General features: G+C 37.5%; 2 protein-coding genes across 5 annotated transcripts; both read right to left on the bottom strand.

The window, feature by feature from the left end:
- Positions 1 to 5: 5 nt before the first annotated feature.
- Positions 6 to 6,269, bottom strand: lrrc31 (leucine rich repeat containing 31). 4 transcript variants are annotated; one of them, XM_079602239.1, is made up of 11 exons: positions 6,101 to 6,269; positions 5,866 to 5,947; positions 4,989 to 5,204; positions 4,769 to 4,915; positions 4,505 to 4,672; positions 3,664 to 3,834; positions 2,566 to 2,733; positions 2,210 to 2,377; positions 1,674 to 1,838; positions 1,418 to 1,585; positions 6 to 935 (listed from the first exon to the last, which is right to left on the bottom strand). In XM_079602239.1, exons 2-11 carry the CDS (start codon positions 5,876 to 5,878, stop codon positions 586 to 588), a joined length of 1,734 nt encoding a protein of 577 aa, XP_079458365.1. In that variant the 5' UTR covers positions 5,879 to 5,947; positions 6,101 to 6,269; the 3' UTR covers positions 6 to 585. The 4 variants fall into 4 exon arrangements, with proteins under 4 accessions (XP_079458365.1, XP_079458366.1, XP_079458367.1 ...); XM_079602240.1 differs by having other exon boundaries at positions 6,019 to 6,142; XM_079602241.1 differs by lacking the exon at positions 6,101 to 6,269 and adding an exon at positions 6,006 to 6,098 and having other exon boundaries at positions 5,866 to 5,906.
- A 393-nt stretch (positions 6,270 to 6,662) lies between these two features.
- Positions 6,663 to 16,276, bottom strand: skilb (SKI-like proto-oncogene b). The gene is made up of 7 exons (XM_079602238.1): positions 16,019 to 16,276; positions 13,507 to 14,687; positions 11,195 to 11,283; positions 10,486 to 10,655; positions 10,212 to 10,408; positions 9,888 to 10,100; positions 6,663 to 8,306 (listed from the first exon to the last, which is right to left on the bottom strand). The coding sequence occupies exons 2-7, from the start codon at positions 14,563 to 14,565 to the stop codon at positions 8,094 to 8,096; spliced, it is 1,941 nt and encodes a 646-aa protein (XP_079458364.1). The 5' UTR covers positions 14,566 to 14,687; positions 16,019 to 16,276; the 3' UTR covers positions 6,663 to 8,093.
- Positions 16,277 to 17,561: the final 1,285 nt, after the last annotated feature.

Genomic DNA, 17,561 nt, shown 5'->3' with positions numbered 1-17,561 from the left:
CTGTTGGTTACATTTGTATTTATTACAGTTAATCACATGGTTAGTGTTTTAGATAACAGCCTACATCTTTGTGTCCATGTGTCCAGTGCGTGGAAATGTCACAGGCTGCCATGATGTTTGCGAAAACACGTCATTTATGTAAATGGTTTGCTCTGACACTTAGTCTTCGCTGTATTGGGTGTCACATGCAAATTTTCCACAGTTTTTTCAGGACAGATAAAAGCCAGAGAGATTTTGTTGATTTAGCATGTTCATTTTAAAACAATCTCTTTTTTTATGTAAATGAGAAAGGACACAAAAGAATATAACAATGATTACTTCATTCAAAACTGTCAGTTCATATACTTAGTGCAACTATGTTAACTATGGTAATGAGTTTCAATGCTATGCTGATAAAACATCCCCTTTTTTTAATATGATAATTTGTGAGATAATAATCTTGAAATACATACAATAAAAATTGATTTTAAAAAAAAGGTACAAAATAGGAGAATGCCTTTTGATCAACATAATTCTCAGTAACATCTTGATTTGCAACTTCAGTTACTTGGAAAACCGTAATTGCCAAAGCGTTTGAAATGCTTGTTAACCTGCTGCCTTTGGTGTGGGCGAAGCCGTTCTGTCACATTCCAGGATGACGTTCTTCTTGCTAAGAACTTTTTCCAGCTTCTCCCTCTCAGCTGAACTCAGAGCCCAATGCTGCAGAGATAGACGGGTGAGGGAGGAGAGATGTGGAAGGGCTTCCAACAAGGCGGGCAGCCAGGGGGAGACGGAGAGGAATGCAGAAGGACGCAGACTGACATCCAGCTCCTCCAGTCCCTTTAGACCAGCAGCCTTCCCAAAAAGAGACGTCCAACCGCCATCCCCGACGCTGCCATTGTAGGACAAATCCAGCTGCTTCAGATGGGAAAGAACTCCACGCTGGCAAGCAGATTCTGCAAGATCACAACAGTTCGCAAAAAAATCCTCATAGATTACACTTCACGACTTTTTAAATCTGAACAGATTACACTAGGCATCATACCATTTGCAGACTTTGTAAATAGTTACAGAGAAAAACTGGGAATCATATACTAAATGACTGAGGGATCACACACTACCAGACTTTGAAGTTGTTCCGAACACAACAAACTCTCACAGAAACATGCAGTTCAATGCTAGGAGATGCTTGACAAATTAAAATAATATTTCATAGTTTCACATACTGGGTGTAGATTAAGCCAGGATCAGGCCTTAGTTCAATTAGGACATTAAGTAGATTTAGAATAGTCTAGATTAGTCTGTGATTTTCTGTGAAATTTTTCAACTCATATCTGCAAAATGGCTCTGATTTAGGCAACTAGCATCGTCTCGTCCAAACAAAAATCTGTAAAAAGTTGTGTAGTGTATAATTGAACACTCTTTGACCAAAACTGACCTAGATGTAGCAAATCTTCAGTGGTTAAATTACAGCTACTCAGTCTGAGTTCCTGTAGTTTGCAATCAGACTGCAAAGGCTCCAGAAATTGCCTCAGATTTTCCCCCACACACTTGTTCCACGACAGGTTCAGACTTTCAAGCTGTTGTAGCTTCTGCATTGCGGTAGCTGTTAGTAATTCCAGAAACATACATGCATATTTTCATTTAAAACAAAAACAAGTTTAGTGTTTTCTGAATTTGCATTGGGATCATACCAAGATCATGGCATGCAGGTGTGCTCAAAGCACAGTTGTTCAGTGGAAGTTTGGTCATCTGAGAAAGAGGGAGGTTTTGCAGAAGATTCTGGAGTGTATCTCCAACACTTTTATTGGACGACAAATCCAGCTCTCTGAGCTCTTTGAGAGATGGAGCTACCTGGACTGAGAAAGCAAGTTCAAAAGAGAAGACTAAATCAAAAAGAGTAACTTCAAATCAACCGTAACTATGTTTCCATCCAAAGTTGGGAATTTAACTTTGAATTTAACATAGAATTGTGATATTAACTCGCAATTATAACTTTTTTTTCTCAGAATTGCGAATTTATTACTCGTGAATGTTAGTTTATATCCCACAAATCTTAGAAAATAAGTTCCGAAATATAAACTCGCAATTGAGTTAACTTTTTTATATATATATTCTGGAGAGGAAACAGCTTCCATACATCTTTGCGTTTCCATACAGCATTTTTTTGTGCAATATCCCAAAATCACATAAAAATAGCTGAAAGGAAAAATGTGTAAACTAGTCTTACCTAAAGCCAACACATCCTCCTTTGTTAGACAGCACAGATGCATACTCAAACTTCTCAAGTGTGTGAGGAGAGTTAGGTTAGTGACCAGTGTGGCAAGACCTCCACCTGCTTCCTTATTGCACGACAGGTCGAAGTGCTCTAGTGCGGGGATGAACCTGAGTGCCTGGCCTTTTAACATTTCACAAAACAAATTATTCTTCAAAATTATAATTAAAATGGTTACTCAGTTATCACGGAAATCCCAGTCTGCATTTTGAGCTTCCTGGCAGGTAATGTAAGTGTGTGCTCATGGTGTTGCAAATAGTTATGTTTGACTGCTTAGTCCATTTAAGGCTTTGTTTCATCATCACTCTTACCCAGGACACTGAGACTGTCTTTATTGAGTCCACACATGCTCAGTTTTAGGGTCTTCAGACGTGGGGTCGAGCCTAAAGAGGAGCTGAGGTTCTCCATTCCCTTGATCGATAGCTTGTTATTGGACAGATCGAACTCCTCCAAACTAGACAACATGGGAAGAGCCTCGCCTGAAGAAAAATGTCAGCGCTTTTAAAAGGAAATTGATTAAATATCCTGTTGTTAACAAATCATGACTCATTATAGGCTTATTCTGAATTCCCAGTTTATTAAAACCCAAAAGCAAAGGTGAACATTAAAAAAAACTAACAGTAAATTCTCAAGTGTCTATAGCACTGTATCAGAGTATTTTCATTTTATAAACTAATATCTGATGTTTTACTATATTCAGAAACCAAATACAGTTATTTCGAAGTGAAATAAATCAGACCTGAAAATGATGTCCGATTTGGGAACAATTGGTTTGAGCCGATTATTTTCTATGAACAAGTTCGCAAATAAAAGTGAATGAATAATTTGTTCAATCGTCTGATTGATTTAGTGATCCGGTCAGAGCGAATCTCAACTTTACAAATCACTGAATCAATCTAGTCCGACTCAAAATGAGCTAAGAACCAGGAGTAATAAGATCCAGATCCTCAGAGCTTGAATACGCTGACTCCTAATAATTCATAATAATGTCTGACTTTCCTATCTGGCTGGCCTCGCTCTTTATAGGTATTTTGAGCAGCAGGAATAAGAAACAAATAAATTGTAATAGAAAGCTGCCAAGAACAAGTCTGGGTTATTTCTTCTTAAAATAAATGTAAAAAAATAATTTTATATATATATAAAATAAAAAATTAAGGACCTTTAAGATTTTTGCCATTGTGACTATGACAATTAAGCACATTTCCCCTAATTTTAAAAACATTACTCAAATATAAGTTTAAAAGAAGTAAAGTTTTACTGGAGTTATATTTCATCAAAGTATGTACTGTATATTTAACTCAAGTGCTGGGTTTGTGTACCTAGTCCACCACTGCCACAAAAAAATAAAATTCATAGTCTTTGATGACACATGAAATCCTTAAATGAGGTTTATAGAAAGCAAGTCTTACTCAGAGCTGTAAAGTCTGTCTCAGAGAGCTGACAGTCCACCAGGCGGAGTTCTTTCAGTGTGCTTTCAGGTTGGAGGTGTTCTGTGAAGTGTCTGAAATTTCCTGCACCAACGCCAGTATTCCAGGACAAATCTAGCACCTCTATTAGAGGAATGCAGTCAAGAGCCTCACCTGGAATATCATTTTAGGAGAGGTTTGCCAGTTGTTTAAAATTGTTTCAGCCTTAAATTTCAAGATTTCAGATATGATTTTACAAAGAAAAGTCTTTATATTTTGTGTATATTTAGTATTTTAGCTCATGTGTGTGGTTTCAGCTTTAATTGTGCATTTTTTTGTAAGGTCTTTTAAAGGGGTAGTTCACCCAAAATGAATATTCTGCCATAATTTACTCACTGTCGTTTCAACCCTGTTTGACTTACTTTCTTCTGTAGAACATAAAAGAAGATATATTGAAGAAAGTTGGCAACCAAAGATTGTTGGTTCCCATTGCATGACCAAAACTCTTTGGTTACCAATATTCTTCAAAATATCTTCCACAGAATAAAGAAAGTCATACATGTTTCGAACAAAATAAGGGTGAGTAAATTATGATATATTTATATTTGGGTGAACACCCTTTTAAGTCATGATAATACATTTATTAAATGCATAGATCGATAGATAGATGGATAGACAGCTGATAGAACAACAGACAGACAGACATAGATAGATAGATAGATAGATAGATAGATAGATAGATAGATAGATAGATAGATAGATAGATAGATAGATAGATAGATAGATGTTTAATTATTTGTTTAATTATATAGTTTTTTCTATAATAAATTAATACTTCCAGTACCGAGAGCAGTGAGGTCTTGAGCTGTTAATCTGCAGTTACACAGCTTCATCACTCTCAGCTTCTCTACATGCTGCAGGTGGACAGTAAGTGCCTTCAGGGAGCCTCCAACCAGATCATTCCAGGACAGGTCCATCACCTCCAGCTGAGCCACAAATGGCAGTAAGGTGGCTGAGACAACGGCAAAACGGTGATTAGCGATCCAGACACATGTACGGTCTTGTGTATGTTACTGTGTGAAAACCATTATGTCATAACAACACCCACCTAGTTCCACCACATCTGTGGCTGTCAGATCGCAGTGGCTCAGGCTCAAATTCTGACTGTGAGGGGTTTTCCCAAGCTTCTGAACGAATTGCTTCACCCGACCCCAGCCCACAACAGAGCCGGTCTCATCATCCGTGTTATTGATCTCTAAAGGAAAACAAGGGTTTGTTCATTTACATTCACATCGTTATATCTCCTAAATGTCTAATCTAATGCCCACCTTTCCCAGGGTCGTTATTTTCTTTGCCTTCACTGGCCTCTGATTCCTTCATTTCAGGTATGTTGCTGCTTCTCTTGTCACTGCTTTCCGATGGGCGGAAGAGGCGACCCACTGCTGGTTTCTTTCTCTCCGTGAAAGAGGCTTTCCTTCTGAGCTGGTTCATAAGGAGATCCAGAGGAGATCTTTTCTGAACACTCTCCTTCCCTTTGGTAGCTTCTGCAGTGTGACGACAAAAATGGATTTGAAGTTCAATCCAAATGTATTATTTGTTTGTGTTGGACAATTGCATCAATGGTGATGTTTGAGAACATAATTTCTGTTAAATAGGCTACCAATCTTTTGTGTGTGTGTGTGTGTGTGTGTGTGTGTGTGTGTGTGTGTGTGTGTGTGTGTGTGTGTGTGTGTGTGTGTGTGTGTGTGTGTGTGTGTGTGTGTGTGTGTGTTTTTACCAAGTACAACATTTTTGTTAATCCTGGAACAACATTTTAATCAACCAATCAGATTTATGAGGTTTAGATATAAGTTTAGCATGTACATGATGATGATGCATCAGCCAATGCGTTATTATAGGAAATAAATAGGGACATTTGCTAATTTAGTTGTTATAGCACAAAATGTAAAATATAAAATAGGGGTAAGTTGGCCCACTACCTGAGGTACCCCATCTTACTCCTATATTTTCAGTAAAATTCAACATATTCTGCATTTAACAATAATGGGAAGGGTTTAATTTTGATTAACTAGTAATATCAAAATGGTTTTAAAATGTCTCAGTGTGTGTCTCTCTGTGTGCGTGTATACAATTTCTAATTTGGGGGTTCAATGTGACCCGGACATGCTTTAACAGACCTCAGAATTCATGCTGCCAATAACATACCTGTCGAATCCATTGCTTTTTAAAAGAAGATCTCGTCTCATCTGCAGGTAAATTATGTACGGTTATTCTGTCCTTTTCCAAACTGAAATATAAATACACAAACAATTAAAATCATTATAACTGATAATCGATTTATTTACTTGTTTAGCCTACTTTGTCATGTCTGCTCGTCGGTGAAACAGGACCTGTTTAAAAATCATTCAATCGAAATTGTAATGACTCGAGTTGTTCCTACCTTGAAATGTTTCTTGAATCTATTAAATATAATGCATTCATCAGTGCGCGATGATTTTAATAAGCAGATTCAATCCGCATTACACCTGTTTTACATTCATACCGGATCCCGGAAGTTAAGCTGAACTTTGGCTGTATAAAACACTGTAAACAAAGAGCTGTCACATGAATCCTGTCACTTTAAAGCACCATTCATTGAAAATATAGTTATTCATTTATGAAAATTGCACCAACACATGAATCTGCTGAGTGAAAACCGGAGGTGGTTTATGTGCCATTAGACCTTCTCAACAAAAAATGACCATGGTAATCTTGAAAACTGCCGAAATAGCATAAGTTATTTCAGTTAGTTTTTTAAAAAACAATACGGAATCTCCTTCAAATAGTGTAGCTTCTAAAAAATATTTGTCATTTAAGAAAAATTTGATGGCTGTGACCAAGTTACTGTAGTTTTATTGCATTATCTAACATTGAATATTTTTGTGATTACAGATTTGTTTTCTTATTTCTGGACGAAAGAAGTGCTTTGAGACAAGCCTTTGAAAAGATACAAGCCAGTGTATATAATTATATATAATCATTTTTATTATTTCCCCCAGCAACAGAACATAAATATATCATTTCCCATGAGTTGTTGTAGAAAGATGACATACAAAAGTTGGTGGGTGATACAAAGTGTCTCGATCACAAGTGGAGGTAGGACAAATGTGTCATGTCATGATACGATACACACAAAAGATGGCACTGGCAAAGATAATTAAGTTACATTTTGTACGTGACAACATTTTTATGTGAAATGTTAGGAAACAATACTATATTGTAAATTTCTATATATTATATATTTCTTCAATCTCACATGCATAAGTCAACTGGAAAATGAAAAAAAATTAAGAAAATCAAATAAACATAGCAGCAGTACAGAGGTATTTATCAGTCATACGCCTGACTACTCCATCCATCCACTTCTATACACAACCTATATTTTATGTTTTTATACGTATATATCTATGTGTTTGTTTGAGGTAGCAACTATTTAATTATTCTGTTAAATTTTGGATATAAAAGCAATTACAGATAAACACGCTGATTGTCAGTTTCAGCAAACAATATCAATACATCATTTTTTTAACCCACACACATAAGAATAACATCTCTCTCTGAGCAAAGTACACATAGACCTGTTTGTCTAGATGGTTTATAGAATCTAAAGTACAAGGAGCATTTCATATACTTAAACTGTAATTGATGTGAGTGTTTCAACTTTGACCATCACTTTTAAAATCTAATATTGTTTATTTTCATTTGGTGTTAGAAGTCCTCGAAATGAGAAAGAATAAAATTCTGGTTTCATTAAAGGAGGATAAACATTCACTGGAAATGGCATAGAAAACATTTTCTGTTATATCTGAACTTCATACCACAGTGTAAACATAGTATATTTATCCATATTTAATGAAGGTACACATGCATATATTTTGTACATTCATATTCATAATGTGCACTACCTACATAAAATATAAACAAAAATATAGCAAAAAGAATGTTAAATATGTATAATTTGATAAGATTATTCACATAACATTTATCAATAAACAATAAATATTTTAAGAAACAATATTAGTTGTGATGTACTTTTAAACCATTCCAATAGTCAAAAAGAAATAGTTTTCCATTTGATATCACTAGAAGTGATAAACCAAGACGGATGGTGTTGATTGTACGCTTGCAGGTTTAGTGCTTTGCATAATGTCTCGAACTACTTAATAAATCCTTATTCACGTGTCTGAAAAAAGAATCAGTTCAGCTCAAAAGTTACTCAACTTTTCAACAAATTCACAGCATAAAACCCAAACCTACTCAGGACAGCCCATAATTGTAGAATTGTTCCGTAGCACTGCAATAAAAACAACTTTGGCATCCGGTTCCAAAATGGAGATACCATTCCAAAATGAATTTTGATCACAGAAATCAGGCTGCTGGTTGGTGACCGTAGATCACGCTAAGGCGTCGGGGACATATGTGTCACTGGAGGCTGAAGATATGGGACTGTCCATTGCAGCCGGGTGGGGGGACTCCCTCATCTGTTGTTTGAGCTCAGAGATGGTACGTTCCAGCCTCTCTCTGGCTTCTCTCTCCCTGCGTAGCTCTTCCTGCAGCTCCTCGCGGTCTTCCTCAGCGCGGTCCAGCCTCTGACGCAGTTCTGATAACTAAGCACAGGAAGCCATTGGTCAGCTAAAGTGATGCGCTTAAATTTACGACAGGGTTTGAAATCCAAAAGCTATAATTTTTATATTTTTTTTATTTTTTTTATGTTAGTGTGTGTATATATATATATATATATATATATATATATATATAATACAAGCTACTGCTCAAACATTTGGGGTCAGTGATTTTTGTTTTAAATAAGTTAATACTTTTATTCAGCAAGGGCCATGTTATGATGACATCACTTTTCTCTGCAGAACATGGGAGGATTTGAACTTGAAAAACTTGAGTGTACTGACGTCTTTCCGCGGTTAAAACAACATTCCTTCTTATGTTCATTCATGTTTATTTGATGCTATAAATGAACTAGAAGGAAGAGATGATCGATTCACGAGCAGCTTTAACTGAGGCTCTACAGCGATCTGTCACGACAATTAAAGAGCCACAAAACGGTATTTATTGTTTAAATTTATTTTAAAAAATGACCACATTTGAAAGGTGAGACTTTGTTTAATATGTTTAATTACAAAAGTAACCGAAAAGTAACCTGGTCTGTCCTGTCTGTCAGCGTGTTGTCAGTGTCCTCTCTGCTCCGCGTTGTATTTTTCAATGCGTGAGAACATGGTGTGGCGTGAGAGCGGCGTAGCTTGTCGGACATAGCGACAGTAACTAAGGGGGGGCGGGTCTTTGCGAACGGTCAATTAAACTCATTCCATAATTGATTAACTTCACACAGTTATTGAACTAAACTGAATCAACACTGATTTCAACTGAATAATGACAGTTTACTATTGTCTTTTTAGAGCTGCTTTACAGCAGAATTGAATTATGTTTGCATCATTGAATCATTATTTCCATGTTTAAAACTGTAAAGCTGCTTTAAAACAATATATATTGTATAAAGCGCTATATAAATAAAGGGTACTTGGAAAAAATATATATATTGAACTTATTTAATTATAAAACAATCCAGTTTTTTTTTTTTATCATGGTTTCGACGAAAATATAAGCAGCACAACTGTGATTATAATAAGAAATCAGCATATTAGAAGGATTCCTGAAGAATCATGTGACACTGACGACTGAATAATGCTGAAAATTCAGCCATCACAGGAATAAATTACATTTTAAAATATATTGTAACTGTTGTAACTGTAATACATTTTCACGATATTACTCTTTTTAACTTTTTATTGTATTTTTGATCAAACAGACCAAATGTTTGTTGCTTATTGCTATGCTTGGTAAGCATAAAAGACTTCAAAAACATAGAAAAATCTGACGAACACAAACGTTTGAACATTAGTATATATTTAACATGTTAAGACTACAAATGTATCCGTTTTATTCTAAAAAATCTGTTTAAAAATTAGGGCTGTAAAATCCACATAAATATTTTTCTGTGTGTGTATATAATCATACACACATATATGTGCGTTTATATACAGTATACACACATGTACTTTTATGGTACAAGCGATTAATCCCAATTTCTCGATTTTAAAGCCCTAATAAAAATAAAGCATGATAAATGATGGCCCTGAAAAGGACTTGTGTGGGTGTGTGTGATTGGTCAGTACCTGTTTGGCATAGATAGTTTCCTGGTGCGGCTCAATATTCAGTTCTTTGCATCCGCAGCCTTGCTGCCTCAGCTTGTCGAGTCGGGACTTCAACTTTCTCTGTTCCTGCTGGACTTCACCGAGCCTCTGAGCATGCTCAGTCTGAACCGCCTCCAGCTCCCCGTGTAGATCACAGCGGTCTATGGCTTCACCTTGATGCAGAGCCTGCAGCTCCTGTTCATGATTATCAGAGAGAGAAAAATACATCAGATACTCACAAGCACCTTCTGGCGAACGAAAAGGAGGTGCTAAAAACAGACATGTGATGTGTACTGGGGTAAAAACCTTTTCAAGCTGTTTTTGTCTGCATAGTGTTGACTGAAGTTTGTCGTGCTGAGCACTATACATCTGAAGGAGTTCCATCACCATGTAGTCCTTGCTGTGATCCACAGTCACACCAACTGACCGCTTACTAGCTGACGTATCTACTTTCTGCCATTCATCTGGACTGGCATCATCTGACTGGCCACTTTTTTCTTGCCCTGTATCAATTAGATCTCACATTTAGAAACATATACATTTATTTATGCAATGTTACTTATGGTGGGTGCAAACTGACCTGCAAAGGTGGGCGTCTTTGGGTCAGTGTCGTGTGCATCCTGGTTCTTTTCGTCCTGAGTATCGCCCAGTGCCTCTGTTTCTATAGACCCCATTTCCTTTTCAGACAAACACTCAGAGTGTTGTGCCGGGTTGTTACCTGCCAGCTTGTCAGGAGTGTACTGGTACCAGCTGGAGAGGAAAACAAAAAAGGAAGTTACTTGCAGTTGTGTACTAAAACTACTTCTAGTTGTAGAATTACTACATTATCATTATCAAATTGTAAAATATTTATACATCATAATACCATATATTTATTTATCTTAACCTTAAATATGATCCTTTTAATGAATTAATTTACATATACATTATTAATTATTTTAATATCTTCTTGCGAACAATACATTTGACAAAAAAACTCAAGATGTAAAAAATAGATGTACTGCAGTAATTAATTAATTTACAGTAATTAAAAATACAAAACTTCATATTCACAATGAAAATGCAAAAAACATCTTAATAGTCACATAAGCTTTATTTTCTTTGGGCTTTGAATATTATCATATTTTTTCTTTTAATTTTCAGGATGAAATATTGCCTGGACTCTCTTTCTTTCAACGTGCCCCTTTTTGTCAGGGGTTGCCACAGCGGAATAATCCGTATAGCTGATTTGGAACGTGTTTTATGTCGGATATATTATTGAATAATGTATATTTGTAATTGAACTGAACCTTTGCCACATCATGTCATCATGATCTGGTTCCTCCTTGAGACTGGCAAGCAAACGTGAGTCAAACACGAAGGCAGGTGAAGATACTTCCTGAAAGAGAGATAAAAATAACTCGTTAACCTTCTTTCAATAATAAAGAGGAATTGATTGACCCATTGTGTGTTAATGCAGATTGCTCTTGACGTATTACAAGTCCCTTTAGGTCTCTCACTTAGAGATCATTGATTTGATCCCTTCAGTTCACGTGTCAAGCAGCCTCCTGTGTGTCATTTCTGCACGGCTTCATGATTGCACACACACACCGTTAGCTCTTGCGATTTATTCTATTCCAAAAGAGACCCCAGATCTAGAAATATGTAAATAAGATTTAATCTCCCTGTGAATGCATTGTGAAATCTTATCCAGGATCAACACTCTCATTCTGACATGTTTTACAGGCCTCTGAATACTGGAGGAAATGTGGATGCTTCTTCCATCAACAGTCGGTGACGTACGCTGCTTTAATGTAAATAGGCCATCTGATCTATCATAAAGCCTCAGCGACCAGCTTGCACACCACGCGCAGACTCGGAGCATGTGCGGACTTTTAAAAAAACACCCACACGATGTAGAAACAAAAATTTCCTTTGGTCATAGGTAGCGTAACAATTCACACATACTCAAAAGTCCCTCCGCTGTGGTTGCGAAGCAAGGACCTGAAACTGTTCTTCATTTGATACTTGTGAAGTTCTTCTATGGAAATGGAGTCTTTCTTAGCATAAGATTGTAACTGTACACCAGTGGTAAGAACGTCTCATAGAAACAAAACAAGCAATACAGGTTTATTTAAATAAAAAACACGCACACACTTTCATACATGTGAAGTCATGTGCGAGAGCTCCAGACGACTCTGTGTGGGGGAGGGGTGGGCTGTCTGGGGGCCGTCACGTGGCGCTCATGGCACGAGGACTCTAATCTACACTGCTATTTACGACGCGACATGAGCAGGACGGTCAGGTCACTCTTAACGCACTACAATGACATGATTCATTTAAGACCTCGTGAAGTATAGCATAAATGCACCATATTGATTCAATGAAATGAGACTTCCTGCCTTGACCTTAACCTTGTCATTGATGTGCTCATTACATGGTTTTTATGTGCAGAAGATGGACAGACACACAGACAGACGGACGGACAGAAATACAGACAGGTAGATAGATATGGATGGACGGATAGATAGATAGATAGATAGATAGATAGATAGATAGATAGATAGATAGATAGATAGATAGATAGATAGATAGATAGATAGATAGATAGATAGATAGATAGATAGATAGATAGATAGATAGATGTAAACAGAAAGTCCAGTCTGCATCCGGAAAATGGGCTGTCTGAGAACAGCGGTTGCTGGGGATGTTGTTGAGTCTCTGGCTAAGCATTATATAATGAGATGGGAATTCACTGAATGCTCTGAGATTTGATTGGCTGAGAGGGAGGCTGGGGCCAGTTGTCTGCTCTCTGATTGGTTGATGATGGAGGTCCTGCAGGGTGAGTGCTGGGCTTGTAAGGGGGGAGCAATACTCTGCAGGCACATGTAACAGAATGTCCCAGACGCTCTCTTTCACTCTCTCTCTCTTTTTGCACATTCTTTCCTCATTTTTTCCCTCCCACCCACTCTTTTCTCTCTGTTTCTCTCCCCTGTTGCCGTGGCTCCGGCTGTTTGTGCAGACTCTGTCAGAAGGAGTTTGAGAGTCTAGTGACCTGGTTTGAACCACATTCATCCATTTCCTTTGGAGGGAAACATCTGGTGTGGCACGAGAGCTGGATTAAGCTGACCCAACATTCGATTTAGTGTTTACTTTCCACAAACTTTTTTTTACAAATTTGGGACAGAGACAAATATGGTCTTTCAAACATTGTAGGCTGCAAGCGCTTTTGACACGATAACTTGCTCATAGGGTAAATCTCACAAAACATATCAAGAACATTTCATATATCATCTTAAAATTAAAGAAAAAGAACATTGTATTGTATGTGTATTACAAATACTTGATAGTACTAATAATTTGTGGAGAATTTGAGACAATTGTGCTTGAAAATTAACCAAAGATATTAATGCTGTTAAAAATATGCGTAATTTCCTTTATGAAAAATATCTTCCTTTTTAACTTGAGGCAAAATTCGGTTTTCTTTTCTTCTTTTGTTTTTTTTGTTTTTATGACATTGACCTTAAAGGTTAATGTGAACAAACTTGGAGCAATTACATTATGATTTCAATACATGAATTGCTTACTTTCTGAATGAATATAGATTATAAGAGATACTCACTATATGTGGCTGCCTCTTCTCCTGCTGGAACTTCTCCTTCATATCCTCCAGAGACTGCTTTAGCTTCTCTTCATCCGCTGATCCCAGGTGTCTCTGTGCCAGCTGCAGATAACAGGCCCACTTGGCAGAATCGAAGCCCCAGTGACACGTGCGTTTGTCCGGCTGTCGATGGGAGTGCATGACAAAGCGCTCCGGGCAGAAGAGCATCCGGCATTGGGAGCAGCGGATGCAGGGCGCATCTGGGCAGGAGTAAAGCTGGGGCACAAGCAGGCCTTGACACTTGCCAAGACATTGGTGTTCCACCCAAAATCCTCCAGATTCCTCGCCGTCTTTCTCTTCCTCCTCTTCAGCGCCGTGCCCTTTGTGGGAATCACGAGATGGTTCCTCTCCTGGATGGAGCAGGGTGTTGCAGAGACGTTGAGCATCGGTCAGCGTGATGAGGCCGCAGGATGGAGTCCCAGGAGGAAGGATGGCCAGCACTTTGAGAATGTGTAACTGTGTGGCATCGCAGCGGGAACAGTACAAATACAGCTGGTCACACACTGAGTTGATCTGTTGCAACGAGAAGTCCCGCAGGACGGTGTTTAGCAGCTGGGGCAGACAAAGACGCAGTTCGCCTCCCACAGAGAAGCAGGAGATGGACTCGCCCTCCAGACAGCAGATGCTGAGGTCTGTAGAGCTGTCAGGGGGGACTAGTAGGGGTCCTCCTGCAATACCTCCCTGGGCCAGAGGGGGCGCCAGCTTATACTGACCATGATGACCAGTAAACGCAGCCGGGCCACCGAGGGAACATTGGCTGCTCAGAGAGAACTGCGCTAGAGTGTGCTTCAAACCAGGGCTCAGATCCGGAGTGGCCTCTATCCTGTTCGTCGCTTTGGAGACCTGATAGCCGAGAGAGGTTTCTGGGATTTTTTTGCAGGATAGATTGAGAGCCGCCATCACACGTTTCTTTATGGGTGCGCCGTCTACGCCTTTGTCTCGCATCGACCGCTTTAATGGCGCTTTTAGAAGTGCCTGCTCCTTGGGGATGTCTGGACGCTTGTTCTCAGTAGTCGCCATAATGTTGTTTATAGATATAGCTAAGTGGTCTTCAGGGACCGGAAGATACACAGAGGAAGTCTCAGGAATGTAGTGGTTTTTATATGTGGATCATAGTAAAGTCTTCAATGCTTCCCAGATGACTGAAAAGTCAAAACAAGCATCACAGATTAATACATATAAAAATAATTTTAGATAATAGTAACATTTAACAGGCATCTTTTATTTTATTTTTTTAATGAATAAATGTAATAAGATAGAGAATAAATATTTTTAAATATAATACATTGTTGATCTTATATATTAAAAAAATATATAAATCAAAGAAATAAACAAACAGAAATTTTGCATTAACATTAAATGTGAACCAAGTTTATTATAGATACAATTTTACTGGAATAAAATATATATTTTTTAATCCTTTATTTCAGCTAGTTGCCAAGGCAATATTTCTCATTTTCATTTAGGTTAACTTGATGCACTAAAATAACTATAACAAACATTTTATAAAAATGGATAAAAACTATATATAGACATATTTAGAAAAAAATGCTAAAACTTTAACTGAAATTAAAATGAAAGCAGAAAATGTAAAAAATAAAAACTAATAGCATCTCAATGATACTCAAATAAAACTGATGTGAAGATGTCTGGGAAATTCGATTCATTCACAAAATAGTTTAATTTAAATGCATGCCCTAACCTCTTTTCCAGGAAATCTAATGGTATTAGCCTAGTTCTTTTAAAAGGTTTTGTGTTTCGTCAGCGATAGCGAAATCTTGTCTCAAATTAATCATATCTGTAATGTGTTTTGACTGCATATAATAGACTTTCCACCGCCCTCACAGAGAGGCCCCGCCCTCCGCGCACAAGCCCCGCCTCTCTAACCGGTCTTCTTCACAGCCAGAGCTCCGCCCCTCCCCCCTCAGCCGTGGTAATGACATTCACTCAGTCGTGCCAGAGACCTCTGCGGGACTACCCCCATATGTTCCCACACACCTATGACACTTTCACATCTCACAACAAACTGTGAAGGCACCCCTCGAAAGATTTCAATTGCCGAAAAAATTGTCGGGTTTATAGAATTAGTGGTAATACAAATATTTAGGTTCTGCCCACTTGAAATATGATCAACACGATGTTAAAAGAAATATACATTGTAATCTTATCTAACAGCGCTTGAACTAAATGATCTATAATCGTAGTCGATTACTGTCGATTATCAAGTGTCATATATATGAGGAATCTTAAAAATCGATATAAAAATATATTCAAATAGGCAATAAAATACAACTGACACAGTCGAAAATAATCCTGTAACATTATAAAGGAGGCATTCAATGTAATGGCACGGGAGGGTGCAATAATCATGAGAAACTGAATATAATAATAATCATATAAAATATTCAAAATACGTTCTGTCGTTATAGAGAATGTAAATGTATGTATGTAAACAGCATATATTCAAGCTTACCTTTAAATAGAAGATTCCATTCACAGTTTTTTTGGACGAGAAGCGAAGGAAAGCGCGAGAGATATTTGTGTTTTTATATCATGGGATTCCGTGTCGGAGTTCACAGTCGAGCGAGCGCCCGTCGCCCTGCCGCTGATAACACTGGTGCTGCTGACTTCATGCTGATAGACTTACAACGTCAATCCACAACCCAACAACCTACGTCACCCGACGGGCTGCCACGGCTAGACGGCGTGATTTAGTGGAGGAAGTCTGTCTGTCGATCTGGGGGGCGTTGCCAGCATTTCTATAAGCCCCGCCCTTAACCTAATCACTGATTGGTTAAGCTATCTGAATGACTACTGAACTGTCCAATTGCAGTCGGTCGTTCCTATTCTGGCTCCTACCAGCTAGTCATAGCAACCGCAGCAAGAGTAGGAGGTCTGTCTAGCGATCTAGGGAGGTTTACATGTGGTAAACATTCAAGAATTATTGTGACCCGTGGTAAAGGTGTGTGCAGGTAGTAAAATCCATTTTATTTAGGTTACCTTGTTGCTTTATAAACATAGATTGACTAAGCCAAATATTATAAAATTATTAAACATAGATGTAAAGTAATTTTAAAATTACTATTTATTTCAGGGAGGATTTCTCAAAGATTGGGTTTATTTTTGAAAGGCAAATACTTTTCATTAATAGTGAAGCATTTTGACACATTTGCATATTTTGTGTCATATTCATATCTGGTGTAGGGTTTAGAAAAATAACAAAATCTCATAACATTGTTTTGAATAACAGAAATAGCAATTAATACATTTTATTGTATACTTTAGCTTGAACACGTACCCATGATCTGTGCGCTAATGGAAGTATGATGGTACGGAATGTTTAGTTTGAAAGACAGAATCCACCAATATTAATCTAGTTTAAGACCGTTTTGAACTGAACTGGACTTTTGACTCTAAAGCTTATAGTTTCTAAGATAGCCTTTGTGACAACTTTCCAGTCTGATAACTAACCCATAGTCTCCTAATGTGTGATTATTTTTTTAAACGTATTCTTAATCATTTACTAGATTGCAAATATTTTTTTCTATATTGCAAGCTATATTTTTCTAAAATCATTGTACGTCATATCCATACCATAGGTTGTTTAGTCATTGTATATTTAGTTCAATCTTTAATTTTAGTCCTGTCATTCAGCATCATTTACTGTGACTAACACAGAGTGCAAGTTGCTAATTCATCCTTTGTTTACATAAATCATGTATTTATTTCACATTATGTCATAGTGCTTCACATTCACCAACTGGTACTATAAGTAAATATTAAGTGCTTTTGTTTACCTCCAACCTCCAGTATTTACCAGTTGATACCAAATCCTTTTTTTAATGTAAATATATATTTGATACAAGATGGTTTTATGAATGGATGGAGTGGCCATACAGGTCCCCAAAATATCACTCGATGTATTGTATTTGAGCATAAGTATATCTTTACTTTCTATTCACACTTTGTGTAATGATTCCTCCAGACACCCATTTGCATTCCCTTTCTTCTTTGTG

The sequence above is a fragment of the Phoxinus phoxinus genome (genome assembly GCF_949152265.1).
Source record: "Phoxinus phoxinus genome assembly, chromosome: 24".
Classification (NCBI taxonomy): domain Eukaryota; kingdom Metazoa; phylum Chordata; class Actinopteri; order Cypriniformes; family Leuciscidae; genus Phoxinus; species Phoxinus phoxinus.
The sequence above is the reverse complement of the archived record's forward strand: the minus strand, read 5'-3'. Positions and strand labels throughout refer to the sequence as shown.

Bases quoted from the DNA above. Each gene is read 5' to 3' on its own strand.
- skilb (XM_079602238.1), bottom strand. From the start codon at position 14,565: ATGGCGACTACTGAGAACAAGCGTCCAGACATCCCCAAGGAGCAGGCA. The intron at 10,409-10,485 runs GTCAGTTTGCAC...TAATTGATACAG, and splicing joins AAAGACGCCCACCTTTGCAG to GGCAAGAAAAAAGTGGCCAG. The intron at 8,307-9,887 runs GTACTGACCAAT...TCCTGTGCTTAG, and splicing joins AAACTATCTATGCCAAACAG to TTATCAGAACTGCGTCAGAG.
- lrrc31 (XM_079602239.1), bottom strand. The intron at 4,916-4,988 runs GTGGGCATTAGA...GTTTTCCTTTAG, and splicing joins AAATAACGACCCTGGGAAAG to AGATCAATAACACGGATGAT. The intron at 936-1,417 runs GTCAGTTTTGGT...GTGATCTTGCAG, and splicing joins TGAAGATTTGCTACATCTAG to AATCTGCTTGCCAGCGTGGA.